The following is a 13,181-nucleotide window of genomic DNA, read 5'->3' as shown; positions in this document are numbered from 1 at the left end:
TTCTTCCACATGAATGTCCCTTCTAACTATCAGGATACTTTATAGTACAAGGTATATAAAGTATCACAAGAAGTCAAAATAGTAATCTGTGTACACTCTACCACCTGTGCCATTCTGAGACCGGTGGGAGGCAGGCATCATGCCCTATTGCTCCTCTGCTTCCCTGGGTTTAACAGAGTTCTTGCGTAAATAATGCTTATATCTAGGATAAAAATTTGAATTTGTTATTTTTTATAGAGCATTTATATTAATCTTGTACTTAAAATCAAAAATTGTGCACACTTAGCGTTTGTTAGACAACACGGATCAGAAGGAAATAACTTTAACTTAAAACCCAATACTGAGATTTGTGGGCAAAAACTGTGAAGTCCCTGGTAACCAGGGTTGCTCCTCACCTTTAAATGATCCAGAGTGCTTAATATACACCTACAAAATAGATATTCAAATGTTTACTGAATTACAGTGTGAAAAATATTAGGAAATCTCGATAGAATTATCAATTAAATCGTAATACCTTAGAAATCAATCTGTTTCTCTTTAATAAGTACTAAGTCCATATAACTCCATCTGGAATTTTCTTTCTTTCTTTCTTTTTTTTATAGAGACAGAATCTCACTTTATCACCCTCAATATTGCCCTTGAGTGCCGTGGTATCACACAGCTCACAGCAACCTCCAACTCCTGGGCTTATGCGATTCTCTTTCCTCAGGCTCCTGAGTAGCTGGGACTACAGATGCCCGCTACAACGCCCACCTATTTTTTTGTTGCAGTTTGGCTGGGGCCGGGTATGAATCCGCCCTCCTCGGTATAGGGGGCTGGTGCCCTACGCGCTGCCCAGAGTTTTATTTCTAATATACTTGCTCTTTAATGCCTAAAAAGGATGCAAGGAGTACACTTGAAATGTTTACTTGAAATGAAATAGTTATAAAGATTCACCATATGATTTTAAAAAGACCTTTTTGGGCTCGGCACCTGTAGCTCAGTGGCTAGAGCGCCAGCCACATACACTGGAGCTGACAGGTTCGAACCCAGCCGGGGCCTGCCAAACAACAAGGACAATTACAACAAAAAAAGAGGCAGGCATTGTAGTGGGCACCTGTAGTCCCAGCTACTGGGAGGCTAAGGCAAGAGAATTGCTTAAGCCCAGGAGTTTGAGGTTGCTGTGAGCTGTGATGCCACAGCACTCTATGGAGGGTAACACAGTGAGACTCTGTCTCAAAAAAAAAAAAAAAAAGACCTTTTTGGTCATTAGCTGAGAAAACCACTCATAAACTGCATTTCTAAGGTAGACAGATTTTCTAGTTCTAATCTTCATCTTCAATTCCTGTCTAGCTCATCCACAACGAACCTTATAAAGATCACAATATCGTATCTGAAATATTCTTATGTAGCATGGAATAAATGTTATGGATTCTATTCAGGACGTTCTTATTAGCATTTGGGAAAATCTAAAAAGCCAAAAGCCAAAGTTTTATGTCCATTTGGTTAAAGGGTAAACAGTTAATGCTCTATTGATGTCAAGTTTAATTTCTACTAGGAAGGGATTCAGAGGACAATCATTTATGTATTTTTAAATGTGGACTTACAGCTAGTGACTGATGAAGTGCCACCAACACTTTTTATTTAAGTAATGTCTAATACTTGAGGCAGGAGAAGATTCATGAATCTCTTATTTTATTGATTTGGTGGCAGAGAAAATACAGCTTAGTAGCTGATCCTGCTGAGCACCAAAGATCTAGAAAGCAGAGTGTTACACTGACGTGGAAAGTTTGCAGCAAAGGCTCGACCATGTGTGGATCAGCAACTTTTGTTTTTCGAAATAGGGCAACAGAACCTTCATCTGCTTAAATCTCAGGATGGATGCAAAATGAAGTTCAGCAAGTTATACTTATGCTCCTTTCAAATCTTCTTTATTGTTTTATTTTTATTTTATTTATTTATTTTGAGACAGAGTCTGATTCTGTTGCTCTGGGTAGAGTGCAGTAGCCTCATCTTAGCTCACTGTAACCTCACACTCCTGGGCTCAAGCAATCCTCCTGCCTCAGTCTCTCCCAGTAGGTGGGACTACAGGTGTCTGCTATAATACCCAGTTAATTTTTTTATTTTTTGGTAGCTATGCGTCTCACTCTTGCTCTGGTTGGTCTTGAACCCTTGATCTCAAGCAATCCACCCACCTAGGCCTCCCAGAGTGCTAGGATTACAGGTGTAAGGGACTGTACCTAGCCTATTTTTATTTTTTTAAGAGATACTCTGTTGTCTAGGTTGGAGCACAATGGTATGACCACAGCTCACTGTAACCTGGAACCCCTGGGCTCAAGCGATCCTCCCATTTCAGTCTCCAAGTAGCTGGAATTACAGGAGCAAGTCACTTTGCCAACAGTGCTTCTTTAAATACTACATCTTATGACTTGAGTGCTGGGAGCAGAGATAAAGAAATATTTTGGGCTGGGCATGGTGGCTCATACCTGTAATCCTAGCAATCTGAAAGGCCAAGGCAGGTGGATTGTTTGAGCTCAGGAGTTCAAGACCAGCCTGAGCAAGAACGAGACCCCATCTCTATTGAAAATAGAATAAAAACCTATCTGGGCATTGTGGCAGGCACCCGTAATCCCAGCTACTCGGGAGGCTTAAGCAAGAGGACTGCTTGAGCCCAGGAGTTTGCTGAGAGCTATGATGATGCCATGGCACTCTACCCAAGGCAACAGAATAAGACTGTCTCAAAAAACATTTTTTTTTTTTTTTTTTTTTTTTGGTGTCTATACAGCTAAATAGCCATGTTGAAATGCTAGTCAGGAATTCCTGAGTCAGGAATCTGAATAACATTCATTACTTCTTTTAGCCCTTTGATATCAGCAAACTCTACTCCATGAAGAGATGAGGAGATGAGAACGTAAGATTATATGGACCTAAAGATATGAAGCAACAGACCTAATTAAAAACTTTCATCTATTACTATGAAGAAGTATTCTGTAAGAGCAAATAACAAAAAACAGTAATGGCACATAAATAGGATCCTTTTCTGGACAGGAGCCCACAATTTAGACATACAAATGACTTCTGTGGGAGAGTAAAATTACTTCATTTTATTTTTATTTTTTTATTTTTATTAAATGAGGTGGAGATCTTTGACTGGACAGAACAAGAGAGGCAAGTGGACTTTTATTTTTTTTGTTGTTGTTGTTTTGCAGTTTTTCACCGGGGCTGGGTTTGAACCTGCCACCTCTGTTATTGGGGCTGGTGCCCTAGTCCTTGAGCTACAGGCGCTGCCCTAAAATTACTTTTGAAAAGATAAACCCTTTCATCAAAATCAAGTAGTAAAATAATCTGACAAACCAAAGGACATACAATTTAGAAATAGGAAGGGTGGGTGGATAGAAATCAGTGTGTGAAGATGGGTGGAAATCCCCCTAACAATTAAGTCTGGGTAAAAAAAATTCAGTAAAAACAAGTTGGGCAGAACACAGTGACTCACATCATAATCTAAGCACACTCTGGAAGGCCAACACGGGAGAACAACTTTAGGTCAGGAATTTGAGACCAGCCTGGGCAATAGCCAGACCCTATCTGTACAAAAAAACAAAACAAAAAAATCAACCAGGTGTGGTATTGCATACCTCTAATCCCAGCTACTCATGAGGCTGAGGAACTACGATCACTTAGCCCATGAGTTTGAGGCTACAGTGAGCTATGATGACACCACTGCACTCTAGCCAAGGAAACAGAGTGAGATTGTCTCAATGAAAAAACAAAATAACAAAACAAAAACAAACAAAAACCCCCAACTAATCATTTTGACACATTTAATAAGAAGCAAAGTTTTGGTCCAAATAAATCAGACTTTAAAAATGAAGAGTCTATTAATTTTCTAATTGTAATCAACTTTAGTGACTGACCATCATAAACAACAAATAACCCAGAAAGTAGCTTTACAGAAGAAAAAACTGGTGGATTTCAGGTAAGGAAGACAAAAAAAAAAAAAAAGACAGAAACAAGCAAGCAAACAAAAAAACCTGAGTAATAAATAAATGAAGAAGGAAGGGGAAAGGAAGGTAGATAGACGAACAGATAGATATGGAAGGCCCTGAGTGTGGCAGAAACAGCACTGGGCTTGGTTCTAGATAAGACCTAGCATAACAGAGCAATTAACTTAGCTCTTTTAAAACTCAGTTTCCCCATTGCATACAACATTGTGATCCTAGAACTGAATTATCTATATGGTCCCTTAGCTCTGAAATGCTAAGAGTTTATTATGGGGGAGGCAGGAAGAAAAGAATTCAGGGGCTGTAGTATCTGGAAGAAAGTAGATTTTAAGTTGTGCCCTGGCCTTAACAGCTACAATGCTGGTAATGGGGCAGGATCACAGGCAGATATCAAGGCAGTGCTTCTCAAACTCTACTGTGCATAAGAATCATCTGGGAGTTATTAACACACTGATTGGCTGGGCCCCAGTCTTGGGAGTTTTTTGTGCAGGTCTAGGGTGAGGCTCTAGTATTTGCATTTTCAACAAGCTTCCCAATAATGTTGCTGGTCTGGGACCACACGTGGAGAAACACTGGCCTAGAGAGCAAGTGGCAGAGGGCAAATGAACATGGTTATATGGGGCGGGGAGGGGAGTTGACTAGACAGCTTTCATTTCTTGGGGGGGAGGGGAAAGGATTGATTACCTATAAGATGAATCATAAATAAATGCTAAAATAACTTGTTTCCTTTGCTAACCAAACCTTTGTTGTTGACCAAAGCTTAATAGTGGAATATAGTTATTTTATATAATGGTTTATAACGTGAATTTGGTATCATACTTGCTAAATCCTTTAAGACTTGAATGAACACTATACACATATAAATGGAAATGTAAAACTAGAATCATAAACGGGGCCTTCTACTTATAGATCTTGAACATCACAGAATAGTTACATCATTTGACTTTTTTAAAAAGGAAATGCATGCTAACAACTAGTAACTTTTTCTTATATAATGATGTGTTTTATAAGTGAAATTTTCAGATAATGGAACTTTAAACAAAAAACTTTCTCACATTTTAACCATTTTAGAAGACTATCTTTGTATATAGAAAACATGACTTTCGGGCGGCGCCTGTGGCTCAAGGAGTAGGGTGCCGGTCCCATATGCTGGAGGTGGCAGGTTCAAACCCAGCCCCAGCCAAAAACCACATACACACACACACACACACACACACAAAAATAAACAAATAAATACAGAAAACATGACTTTCATTACCCACTGTCATCATAAACATACATAATAGTCTAAGTTCTATAATGAATAACATCTCTGGGGTCAACAAGAGTTGTATGAAACCATTCATTTTGATACCAAAAGAGCCCAGAGGGCTGCTGCTCTGCCATCTCTGCTTACTTGTTCATTTCAGGCCCACTTGAGTTATTAGCTATTATTATTTCTTAGTGTATTTACCTTTAAGCTGCTTGTTAGATTGGCATACTTTTCTCATTTGAACTTAACAGTGACTACAGAATGGAATATGCTTGTAGGCTTTAAGAAGTTATTTTCTTGAGATGACTTTTATATGGTTGTTTATTCACTCCCAGATTTTCAGGTTGGCTGAGTTGTTGCTGACAGTAGGGGAGTGGGGTACTACTAGACTGTGTGTATTTTGTTAATACAGTCAGTTGTAGCAGAAGTATAGAAGTGCTTAGGGCATGTTACTATAATTAGTGAAAGAATTATAGTTCTGTTCACTTTCAGGGTAATATAGATTAGGTTGTTCTTCTTTTACAAACTCTCAAAAACTTATCAACCTTGAAATACTATGTGAATATTCTAAACATTTCACTATCTTACATTCAACTTGTGGGAAAGCAGAAAGCTTTACAGAGTAACAAAATTCAAGTCAGCTAACAAGAAGAAATGTAAAGTGAGTCTCAAGAACAAAAAGAGCAATCTTCTATGAACTGATCACAAGGGAATTCCTAATGTTGATATCTTGATATTATTGCTCAAAGTTACATAAAGATCACATTTACTGACCTGGGGAATGCTGGGAAGTTGCAAGTGAGGTCATGGAATTAGAGAGGTTAAGGTTGGCAGTGATACTAAGTTGGCTCTGCAGTGCAGGAGGGTAAGGAGATGTGGGTGTCAGGAGGGACTCCTCACTGGTTTCTTCATCAATTCCAGGCAAGTACGTGTCAATCAAGGCATCAAGAAACTTAACAATAAGCTCAGCATAGTCTGGGATTTGTGTTTGCTGTAATGGAAAATAGGAAATTATTTTAGCTCCATTTTTTTTTTTTTGTAAATTCCCTCTGAAGCCAACAAAAATTAATTTGATTTTTGTCTGGGACTTAATTTATTATTTTTCTCCCTTTGTATCACTGATCATTAAATAAAAAAAAAAGGAGAGGAGTAATATTTATGGACTACCTCAGGACTTCCAGTAGGAGTTCTATTCAGCTTCCAGTTAAAAGCTTCCAGATAAGCCTGTAATTTCTGAAAGCCATGTACAAGACAGACTGAATTTAATACCGAGACAATATATTCATCAAGAATGACGTGTAGCCAATTTTCCAAATTGAGCAAAACATCATCATTCCAATTGCCATGAGGATATATTCAATCACTAGACTCTGTAAAGGGCTCAGAGGGTTGCTGGTAATCTAACTACAAAAGCTCCTGTATTATAAAACTTATTTCTGTGACTTCAGGTCCCCCTTTTTAGTGACAGCCTTTACATGTCCTTAGATCTATTCAGTAGTAGCAAAATGAAATGAACTAAATATTCAGTTCTTAAAATTGGAACAAGTTTTTTAAAAAAAAAAAAAATTGGAACAAGTTTTAGATAATTCAGATTGCTATAGTACCCCTTGTACCTAGAATACTGCACTAGAAACTATTTGGGGGAACAAATAGAAGTCCTGCCTTCAAGGAACTTCAATTATTTTGGAGAAAAACCAAATACAGAGAAAATAATTAAGCACATACTATGAAGCAATACCAGAACTACTGCCAATAAAGAACAAACGGAATGGGAATAAGTTAGAATCTATCTAGAGAAGAATGAGTCTAATTCCACAGATTAGAAGCAGAATGTGTTCATGAGGCACACTTTAACCACAGACTTTAATATTCTTTGCTAGTCTCAAGTTAAATGTGTGCATTAAGACTATCAAATATACATAAGGGACTGAGAAAGTTTTACAAAGGTTTATCATACCATTCTGAAAAGTCAAGTGTAAATGGAGGGTTCTTTTTATAAAAATGAAAATACAGACATATTAAAGATGCTCTGCTTGTTGGCTCGGTGCCTGTGGCTCAAGCGGCTAAGGTGCCAGCCACATACACCTGAGCTGGCAGGTTTGAATCCAGCCCGGGCTGCCAAACAACGACGGCTACAACCAAAAAAAAGATGCTCCGCTTGAATAAATCCTGTGGTGAAAGCTTTTCATAAAAATAACATGCTTATTGTGAGTCATTACTCTGGTTTTCAGCATGCTGTATGTTCTTAAAGCAGGCATGCTAATGTGAACAGAAATTTTTTTTGTCAAAAGTTAAAAAAAAATTATTTTCTTACCTTTGAAAAGGGTCCTGCAAACCTCCATAAGCCATTAAAACCAAAACCTGTAACAAATCAAATGTCACTCTTATAATAAGACAGCTTTTGATCATAATAAAATTAAGTAAGTTGTATAGTTGATGATATATTAAACCAATGCACACATAGAAAATTTTTTTAGAATGAATGTCTACAGAGACTAAATCTTACTTAAAATTTACTCAGTATAAAACCACATTTTAATTTAAACAAGCTGTCAACCAGTTATACTGAATATGTAATTAAGAATTAGAAAATAGCACTCGGAAAGAAAAGTATGAAGAATCCTATCCTTTATAAAGACTCCTATAGTCAGTGCATTCTACAATAGCATGCATGTTAATAAGTTCAACCATGCTTCTCCCGGTACGTTTATTTACTTTGCAGGTAAGACGTTTGGTATTGTGGTGGGGACTCTTCATGGTACACCACACTCTGTACAATTCCATGGATTGGATTTAACAGATTTGGATCTTGGCACAATGACAACAGGGTGTTGATCTTAGAGTCCAACAAATTGTGCCTAAAGAAAAAAAAGTAAACAGAGGAACATTTTAGAGGAAAACTAAATTAAAGTACATACTGGAAAACATAATATATATTACCCAGAACAATGTGGCAAAAATGAAGGGAGGTGAGTACTTTTTACTTTCTGGTGCATTTCTACATTTTCCAAATTTCCTATAATGAACGTGTGTGTGTTGGCTTTTTTTAGTTTGTCTTTTGTTTTGTTTTTAGTCATCAGGGAAAATGTGGTAAAAACAAAAAACTAATGGTGTCATATAACCAGGATTTAACTATATGTGGTGAATACCTGCTCAAGACAAGGTTGGCTCTGTTTGCTACTTAGCACGCTATAGGATTATTTCGTTCTACTGTTGATATGTACACAGGCAACTGAAACCAAAATTAATATTAATCAGTGCTTACTAAATGCTAAAGAAGATCAAATAAGGAAAGCAAAACCAGTTTAGAGGTGCCGGGAGCCAAAACATATCACAAGAATGCCCCTTGCTATCTTGATTTTACGAGCAAACTATTCTCAGTAATTCAACCATAAACAGCAACGGTACTTTCCCCTTGCATATCTCCTCAAAAATGCACCCCCCGCCTTAGGGTCCTTCTCCTAGTAATTTTCCAGAAACTAGCCCCCTCCCTGCCCTGCTAGGAACAGCCCTTAGTTACTTCCTCGTTTGTGTGCTTATAAGCCCAGCTGAAACAATAAACTCTTCGGAGCTTGATCAGACTCTTGACTTGCTCTCATTCTTTCGTGTCTCTTGTCCCCTCATTCGACTGACCCCTTTGTTTCCCAGGTCCCCGTTGAATTCCCCGCGGGCCGGGGCAATTGGCGCCCGACGAGGGGCAAGGGTACGGGGGTGTCATCGAACGTTGCTGCCAGTAAGGGTACCCTTATCATTGGATTGCCGCAACACCAAGGTTGTGAGTGAAAATCCGCACTGTGATCGCCGCGCCACAAGAAGGACGTGAGTGAAGATCCGCACTGAGATCGCCGCAGAACTGCCCACCTGCGAGTCTGATCCGTCAAGGTAAGAAAAAGCAACGAGTTTATGGGACAAACGTTAAGTAAACATAACTTGTTTATTCAGGGACTCAAGGAGTCCCTCAAGACACGAGGAATTCGGGTAAAGAAAAAAGGATCTCTATAAATTTTTTGTTTTTATTGGTGATATCTGTCCTTGGTTCCCCCAAGAAGGCACTATTGATGTTCTGAGATGGACTAGAGTCGGTGATTGTCTAAAAGATTATTATAGAACATTTGGCCCCGAAAAAATCCCCGTTCAGGCATTTTCCTACTGGAACTTGATCTATGATATTTTAAAAACTTACAACCAATGGCCTGATATCCAAGAAGTTGTTAAAGAAGGAGAAAAGGTGCTTAAAGAACACTCCAGACCACCCTCAGCCTGCCCTTCTGTTTCTATTCCTATGCCTGAGTCTGACACTCCCCCCAATCCTGAACCTCTCAAACCTCCTATTAATTCCCTATACCCCTCCCTTGAGGAGCCCCCTCCCAACTCCCTCTCGCCCGAAGAAACGACCACCCGGGAAGAGGAGGCCGCTAAGTATCACCATTCTGACTGGCCTCCCTTCCCTTCCATCCTAAATCATCCCCCTTCTTATGCTTCTGCCCCTCCATTTTGTGCTCCAATTCTAGGCGTAGATACACCAATTGAAAATGTCAAACGCAAACTATGTCAAGAGGTCTCCTCCCTTAAGGACTTACTCCAAACAAAAAAGGAACATTTACAACTCATTCAAGAATTACGTGCTTTAGAATTGGAGCTAAAAATTCCCCCCCCCACCCCAACGTTCCATAAACATAGCTCAAAAGAAAAACCTTTAAAGGCGCTGCACGCCTTTCCTGTAACTAAGATAAAAGGGAATCCCCCTTCCGAATCAGAACCAAAACCCCCCTCTGATGGGGATGAACACCCCTCGGCAGATGAAGCCTCAGATAATGACCACGAGGCCTCTGACTCAGATGCTGAAAAAGCTGAAACTAACGATCAGCAGTATCGTCGCTTGAATTTCAAGCATGTTAAAGAATTAAAAACTGCTGTGTCCCTCTATGGCCCCACAGCCCCTTTCACTATATCTATAGTTGAATCTCTGAGCGAGCGGTGGCTCACCCCAAATGACTGGTTCTTTATAACCCGTGCCACCCTGCCTGGAGGTGATTATGTCCTCTGGAGAACCGAATATGCTGATAACTGCAAAGAAACAGCAGCCCGTAATCTCGAAAATAAGACCTCCAAGAAATGGACTAGGGATAAACTCATGGGACATAGTCCCTATGATAGTAACATCATACAAGCTAAATTTTCCCCCGGCCTCCTGGCCCAAATATAGAATGCTGCCCTTAAAGCATGGAGAAAGCTCCCTCCCAAGGGATCGGCAACTACCTCCTTGGCCAACATTCGACAGGGCCCTGACGAGCCTTATAGTAATTTCATCAGCCGCCTTACCGATGCGGCTGAGAGGCTCGTCGGCCAACAAGAAAATGAAAGCGAGTTCATTAAACATCTCGCATTTGAAAATGCAAACCCTGCATGTCAAGCCGCCATACGGCCTCACCGCAGCGGCAAGACCATTTCTGATTATGTTAAACTTTGTGCAGGTATCGGCACCGCTCACTCCATGGGACTCGCTATTGGAGCCGCCCTTAAAGAATTCGCTCAGGGAAACAACCCAAAAACTTGTTTTAGTTGTAAACAACCAGGACACTTTTCTAGAGACTGCACGGCCCCTAAGGCCGAACGACCCATACCGCCCACTCTTTGTCCACGATGCAAGCGAGGCAAACACTGGGCGTCCGAATGCCATTCAAAAACAGACGCCCAAGGCAATCCCTTACCTCAGAAGCAGGGAAACTTCCTACGGGGCCAGCCCCTGGCCCCCAAATGGGCACAAACCCCTGGGGCTATCAGGTTTGTCCCCCAAAACCCGCCCCCTCAAGTCCAAGCCTCCTCTCCCTCTCCCGAGCAACTGCCGGCAGCGCAGGACTGGACCTCTGTTCCTCCGCCGGCACAATACTAACACCTGAAATGGGCATCCAAATCCTCCCTACTGGGGTTTATGGCCCCTTGCCCCCCAACACTTTAGGACTTCTTCTTGGCCATGACAGTACCACCCTGCAAGGCCTCACTATTCCCCCCGCATCATTGATAATGATTACGCCGGAGAAATTAAAATACTTGCTTCCGCCTCCCTCGGCCCTATAACCATTCACCCAGGCCAAAGAATAGCTCAGCTAATATTACTTCCCCTCTTACCCTCCAACCATCCTTATTCTCTAAAAACCCGGGGTACTCATAACCTCGGTTCCTCTGACGCTTATTGGGTCAGACAAATCACACAAGAAAAACCTCTCCTTAAGCTACAATTAAACGGCAAAACTTTTGAAGGATTACTTGACACTGGGGCAGACGCCACAGTAATCGCCAGTAAATACTGGCCCCCTTCCTGGCCCCTCACTACTTCCCTAACCCATCTCCGGGGTATTGGTCAAACCTCCAACCCCCAACAGAGTGCTGAAATCCTCAAATGGACAGACGAGGAAGGCAAGACTGTTACTGTCCAACCTTATGTTGTGCCTGGCCTCCCAGTCAATCTCTGGGGCAGAGACATCCTGGCCCAACTAAGACTAATTATGTGCAGTCCAAATATGAAAGAACATGCAGCCAGATGGCTGCCTGAAAGATTAGTAAAACAAATTGATAACAATTCTAAGATCCAGGGAGAAAAACCTCCCTGAGATTATCTTTCTCCTTTCCCTTCCAGAACTACGGATTTCCATCCATGATGCTGCCTTATCTCCTGATCTTCTGCCTTCCGGCACTGGGCCAACCTGTTCCAGCAGTTACCAAGCCCTTCGCTTGGCGCTTTTATTTAACTGAAAACTCGACTGATGAAAACACAGATTGACAAACTTCATAAGCTTAGCTTAGATTTATAAAAACAAAAATTTTCTTCTCAGGCAAACGAGTGATGGAAATCCTCCATGTACTCCTTACTCATGCCCCTTGCAGGTCCCCTTATTCTTGCTATTAATAATCACCCTTGGACCCATTATTCTTAACAAAATCATGAATTTTATCAAATCACAGATTGACTCCCTGGCATCAAAACCCATTCAAGTCCATTATCATAGACTCGACCTTGCAGACCGGGGCCTTGCCAACGAAGATATTCCTCTGGGAACCGTGTAAGCACTCAGAGTTATGCACGTTGACTCACCATCATATGTGAGTACAACCTGGGTACCTTTTTACGGGGTGCAATGAAGACACTGCAGAGGGAAGGCATAAACAGCCTCTCTGAGTCCCTTGGAAGCAAACCTGATTTGCATAGAGGTTAGCGTCCGTAAAAATTTCTCCTCTCCTCCTCAAAAGACGTTCAAACTTATCATGCGGTCATTATGCCCGCGGGAGGAATCAGGTCAATACTTCCCCCCAAAAGGTTAATGCCCTCTCTTCTACGCTGACAACTGACAGACCCCAACAATTTAAAAAACTAAAAGGGAGGAGATGCCGGGAGCCAAAACATATCACAAGAATGCCCCTTGCTATCTTGATTTTACGAGCAAACTATTCTCAGTAATTCAACCATAAACAGCAACGGTACTTTCCCCTTGCATATCTCCTCAAAAATGCACCCCCGCCTTAGGGTCCTTCTCCTAGTAATTTTCCAGAAACTAGCCCCCTCCCTGCCCTGCTAGGAACAGCCCTTAGTTACTTCCTCGTTTGTGTGCTTATAAGCCCAGCTGAAACAATAAACTCTTCGGAGCTTGATCAGACTCTTGACTTGCTCTCATTCTTTCGTGTCTCTTGTCCCCTCATTCGACTGACCCCTTTGTTTCCCAGGTCCCCGTTGAATTCCCCGCGGGCCGGGGCATAGAGGGGGTGGAATATATGACCCAAATGAAACTTGGGAAAAAATTAACTATTTCTAACCCAGCTACACTCCACTAATAAAAACAACTGAGACCCAACTATATAAAACTCTGAAATGAAAAAAAAAAATGAGATGGGCTTGGCGCCTATTGCACAGTGGTTACGGTGCCTGCCACATGCACCAAGGCTGGTGGGTTCAA

General features: G+C 41.0%; 1 protein-coding gene and 1 long non-coding RNA gene across 5 annotated transcripts in view; one reads left to right on the top strand and one right to left on the bottom strand.

Annotated features, from left to right (window-relative positions):
- The window catches only part of LOC128569542 (uncharacterized), a 29,318-nt gene extending 19,772 nt beyond the window's left edge, over positions 1 to 9,546 (top strand). The window contains exon 3 of the long non-coding RNA XR_008375423.1: positions 8,881 to 9,546. This is a non-coding gene — a long non-coding RNA (uncharacterized LOC128569542). The remainder of the gene's footprint in view (positions 1 to 8,880) is intronic.
- NF1 (neurofibromin 1) overlaps positions 1 to 13,181 on the bottom strand; it is a 308,789-nt gene that overhangs the window by 10,548 nt on the left and 285,060 nt on the right. For all 4 annotated transcript variants that reach the window (XM_053567657.1, XM_053567660.1, XM_053567661.1 and 1 more), the window contains 3 exons: positions 7,948 to 8,090; positions 7,547 to 7,593; positions 6,007 to 6,223 (listed from right to left, as the gene is read on the bottom strand). In XM_053567657.1, coding sequence (XP_053423632.1) covers positions 6,007 to 6,223; positions 7,547 to 7,593; positions 7,948 to 8,090 — 407 coding nt within the window. The remainder of the gene's footprint in view (positions 1 to 6,006; positions 6,224 to 7,546; positions 7,594 to 7,947; positions 8,091 to 13,181) is intronic.

Source organism: Nycticebus coucang, chromosome 18 (assembly GCF_027406575.1).
Source record: "Nycticebus coucang isolate mNycCou1 chromosome 18, mNycCou1.pri, whole genome shotgun sequence".
Lineage (NCBI taxonomy): Eukaryota > Metazoa > Chordata > Mammalia > Primates > Lorisidae > Nycticebus > Nycticebus coucang.
This window is presented reverse-complemented; position numbering and strand designations above follow the sequence as displayed.